This window comes from Monoraphidium neglectum (assembly GCF_000611645.1).
Source record: "Monoraphidium neglectum strain SAG 48.87 unplaced genomic scaffold scaffold04191, whole genome shotgun sequence".
In the NCBI taxonomy this organism is placed as follows: Eukaryota; Viridiplantae; Chlorophyta; class Chlorophyceae; order Sphaeropleales; family Selenastraceae; genus Monoraphidium; species Monoraphidium neglectum.
The window spans coordinates 1-4,902 of record NW_014009438.1 but is presented as its reverse complement, the minus strand read 5'-3'; the positions used below and the strand labels follow the sequence as shown (position 1 = coordinate 4,902).

Sequence of the window (4,902 nt, the reverse complement as noted above, 5' to 3'; positions counted from 1 at the left end):
GCCGCCGCCCGCGCCCCTCAGCAGCTCGCGCAGCAGCGCGCCGGGCTTGGCGGCGCCGGGCGCCAGGTGCGCGGCAGCCCAATCGTCCAGCACCCTCTCGAGCACCTTTTCGGCTCCTGTGCGGACGCCGCCGTCGTCGCTGGTGGCGCCGGCAGCGCTGTCTCCGGCGGGGTCACCCCTGGCAGCAGGGGGCGCGACGACCCCCTTGGCCAGCAGCGGCGCCAGCCGTGCCGCCAGGTCAGCAAGCGCTGCATCGGTCAGGCCGGCGCCGGCGCCGGCGCCGGCGCCGGCGGGTGCGTTTTCAGGGCCGGCGGGGCCTGCGGTGCTGTTGGGTGGCTGTAGCATCCGGGGCGACGCGGGGGGCCCGAACGGGGTGCTGGCGCGGGGGGCGCCCGCGGCAGTGCGGGTGGCAACGGGTGCAGGGCGGCCGGCACGAAGCGCGCTGGAGGGGACGGGGCCGGGCTCGGGCCTGAGAGAGGAAGAGGTGTGGCAGCGAGGTTGTGTCGGGAGTGCAAGGGAGAGAGGCGGTCGATTCTGGGCGGCCGAGCAGAGGCCGCGCATGTGCTGCAGGGGTGGATGCGCTGCAGCGATGCGTCCAATGGGTACTGACGCAGCAGCGCCGAAGCGCGGCCTGCGCGCCCAAAATTAAGACTCCGTGTGGTTGACAGCATGCAGCTGGTTATGTATGCCTCGCACAGCACCTTGTGCGCTGGGATGGGCCGGCGACCGCGGCTGCCGGTCGCGGCGGGCTGCGCGGCGGCGCATGCATGCACACACCCAAGTGACGTCCCTTCTCACCTGTGCGCCGACACTGCCGCGCGGGTGAGGGTGCGCCGCGTGGCGCTGGTGTAGGACTTGATAGGCATCATACGTGCCTTTGGCAGAGGGGGACGGGGCGTAAGGAATGGGATTCATATCCATGCAGGCAGTGGGGAAGTGGTCAAGAGCGGGATCGGCGCCCAACCTGCGTACACGCGCCAAATGGGCGCGTGCGAGCCAAGTACATCGATGTAAGCGTAGTATACTTGATCATAAGCGCTGTGCTTGCTAGCTAGCGGGATGGGTGGACTGATCTGTTGTGCAGGCTGTGTCGACGCAGAGCTGTACGGGCTGGTGGACGCGCATGCTGTGCTTGTATGCCGTCTCAGTTTCCCTTCTATAATCAACGTGGGACGAGAGACGAGCTAGGTGCGTCCTTTCCTAAGTCGTGGAGGCACTCACTTACTCACTACCGGCACGATCATAGCGCTCTTCTTATTATCTGAAGCCTTGCGCGATGATTTGAGATACTTGAAGACTTTCGGCCTGCCCGCATTGCGTGCCTTGGTGCCCGACCATCGCAGTCCAGGATCGTCCTGCAGAAGCGCAGCGCTTGCATGGATGTCGCTGACGGTAGGGGATGTGGCGTGGCACGGCAGCAAGAGTGGCTGTCTACCAAAGTCCCGGTGTCGCTGGCGGCGCAGGGTAACGCGTGCCGCCACTCATATAATCCGAGGGCCGCGGCTTCGGCCGCGAGGGGCATGTCGCCTCCGGGTGGCTTGCCGTCGCACATGCCGGACGCATGCGAGTGTGCAGTGCACCTGTTGAGACAGCGCTGGTGCTAGTGCTGACACTTTGCGCGCTGCTTGGATTGCTTGCCTGTGTGCAAGGCAAGGAACTTGCTTCTCTCCGGGGTTGTGCGGTGTGCGCTGGCCTAGAGCACCATCAGTGGTGCTGCGTACAGGCCAGCTTGTGACGGCCGGTACGGACGACATGTGCATCACATGTCTGCGCCTCTGTTTGCCGCACGCCGCAAACCTAGTCCAGGGCGTCACAGCACTGGCAGGTGAAGCTGGCGCGCACCTGTAGTGAAGCCATGCAGGCTCGTCCAGCATATATAGCTCATCCCGGCGACATATTGATATAACTAATTAGTTTTGAACTTCTTTAACGTCGCTACATTCCCAGTCAAACACGAGAAACGCACAAGACAAAGTCCTCCTCCATCTTCTTCGTCGTTTGCTGCTGAGCCCAGCGGCGGGGGGTGCCCTTGTGGGACAGGAATACGCCTGCCGCAAGGAGTGGGACGAGACGGCACAGCCCGTGGGCCCAAGCACATGGCTTGGATCAGGAACGGGACTGCTCAGCACATGTGTCCTGAAAGCCACCCCCGTCGATAGCTCAGATGGGCCCGGGGATGCCCACGGCATTAGCCCGTGGAGCGGGACGAGACGGCTATCGCCCATGGGCCCCAGTGCTCGAAGGGCGTGTGGGTATGGCCCGCACGCCTGGGAAGCCTCCCCAGAACCCAGGCAGCAGACGACTAGGGCCTAAATAGCATTCTCTGCGCCTGCCTGCGCCGCGCACGGGCCCGCGGCGCCAAGGGGCGGCGCAAATCAGGTGCGCCGCGCGCTGTTGCGCATTGCTGCTTGCTGCGCCCCATGCGCCGTCTGCTCGCAGGACACCGACCTCAGGCGGAGGCCTGCTATAAGGTGCGTCCAGCTAGTGGGTTGGGGCCTGTTGCTTGCTTGTGAAAACCTGCTTTGGGGTGGAGGGGAGGTGGTTGGCGGCACGCTGCTGCCGGCGATTACCGTCCTGCAGCGACCAGCCCCCCCTTTCACACACACACACACACACACACACACACACACACACACACACACACACACACACACACACACACACACACACACAACTTTTGCAACCCCTGCTTCACAGAGTGGTGTGCCTGCTGCGTTTTGGTGCTACACACCCCTCCTGTGCGAACAACTGGCGACCACACGGGCGCCGATGGCTCCCGCAGGTTTTGCGACAACCTTGTGCCTTTAGTTTCAAGCTTGCTGCTCGCCGCATCATGGAGCACTGTGCACCTGATTTTCACTGTGTAATGCTCAACAATTGTTTCCTCGCTTGCCGATAAACACACAGCAGATTGAAAGCAAGTGTTTAGCCAAATAATACAGCAAGAACCGACTCGGATCAAAGCAACCAGAGCTGTGACTTGTCAAATGACTAAGATGCACCTAGCCGCTAGCCAGCGTGCCACCAAGCGGGCAGCCGCCCGCCTATCCGCGACAATAGGCCCAGAGATTACCAGATTGTGTGTCTGCACGATTAAGGCGGCGGGCAATTGGGTTTCCTGGCATACGCCGAGGATGCATTGTGCGTGGCACAATGCCTGTACAACTATCAGCGGCAACAGGAAGCACCCTGGCAGCAATTGATGTTACCGCGCAGTCCTGTCCCAAAGAAAATCACCGTGTCTGCAGGCCCTTCCGCCTGCCCCCCAGCTGCAGCTGCAGCAGCTGCTGCTCTAGTGCCTCGAGGCCCCGCTGCATCTGCGCCAGCTCTGCGACTGCCTGGCGCCCCTCTGCCGGCCGGTCTGAAGGCAGGGGGACCCCGCACAGGCTCGGCCCAGCAGGATCGATGAGCTGCCGGCGCTCTCCCTGCGCCGCCACCGCAGCCGCCGTGGCCGCCTCCTCGGTGCATGCTCCCCTCCAGCCCGGCCGCTGGGCTCCCTGTTGGGGCCTCGTCATCGGCGGCTGCGGCCGAGCGTCCTCGTCACCTGCAGCGCAATCGGCCTGAACAGCAAAGCCCAGGTACTGCAGCGTGTGCAGAGGCTCCGCCTGGCCCTCCTGCCTCTGCGGACACTCCTCCTCGTGCTGATGCTGCTGTTGCTGCTGTTGCTGCTGCCGCTGTTCAGGCCACTCACCCCGTTCGTGCAGCTCGAACGAGGCGCTGTCTGCCTCCTGCCAGAACTGCCGCTGCTGCTGACGCTGCTGAGCCCTGAGCGCCACAATGCGCTGCAAGCGAGGACTGCGCTGCGGACTGGGCTGGGGTCGCGGGTGTCCCTGGGCTGCTGACACGCTGTGGTCGCCTATTGGCGTGTCTGCCTGTTGTGCTGCTGCATCGCTGGACAAGCAGACAACTCGCCCACGCTCTGCGTTCTCGCCGCTGCTGTCATCACTGCTGCTGCTGCTGCTGCTGCTGCTGCTGCTGGTGGTGGTGCTGCTGCTGCTGCTGCTACAACAGCTGCTTGACCGCACCAGTGGTTCTACAGGGCAGGAGCTCAGCACTTCCAGCCGCAGTCTGTTGGTGAGGGAGTCACCCACAGCCTGCTCTTTGGGAATCACTTGTTCCCGCGCCTGCTGCTGCTCTCGTTTGAATACCTCGCCACGCTGTTCGCCCAGCAGTGGTTGTTGAGCCCTTCGTTGCTGATCCTCTACAACCGACCATGCATGCGCGCCTGCCGCCTCGCCCTCCTGCTGAGGCTGCTCCCGCAGGTGGCCTTCCCCTCCCTCCCCAGCCGCCGCCCGCCTCTGCCGCGCGCCACCGTCGCGTTTCACGCCGCCGCTCAGCGCCCGGTGCTGCTCCACCAGGCGCGCCTCCAGCTTAGAAATGTACCTCTCACGCTGCGTGGCGGCGGGCGTGGTCAAGGCCGGAGGCGGGGTGACATGTCTGGTGAGATGCATCAACACTTTATTCAACTGCTGGCCGTTGAGAGACTAGTAGCGAGGTTGCGCATGGTACCCAACCAGTCCCCTGGTTCATGTCCTGGCCGCGCAGTTTCACACTGCCGACCCATGCGTTGTACAAGAGCGCAGTGGCCCTCGACCCCCAACGCAGCCTGTGTGGCTGCCCCCCAATGGGTCGGCGCAACACCTGCTTGCCGACGTCGGGGTTGCTGACCGCCACACTTTCACGATACAAGCTCTACTGCCGAATTTGGGGTAGCCGTCTTGAATGCCATTCATGTGGAATTATCCCCTTGAATATGAGCATGAGAATCGAAGCCCACTTTGCACGACGCTTGCCCCATAGGACCGCATGCTTGCCCCACCCACCTGCTCAGCTGCCGTCTGCCGCTCTCGGGCTTGGTCGGCCGCCCATCGCGCGCGCGCCTCCGCCTCTGCCAGGCCGCGC

The 4,902-nt window shown here is 63.8% G+C and overlaps 1 protein-coding gene across 1 annotated transcript; it reads right to left on the bottom strand.

Annotated features, from left to right (window-relative positions):
- Positions 1–105: 105 nt before the first annotated feature.
- MNEG_14003 (hypothetical protein) lies at positions 106–469 on the bottom strand (the record flags this gene model as incomplete). Its single annotated transcript, XM_014037525.1, has 1 exon — positions 106–469. A coding segment is annotated over one exon (364 nt), but the record flags the coding sequence as incomplete, so codon positions are not given.
- Positions 470–4,902: the final 4,433 nt, after the last annotated feature.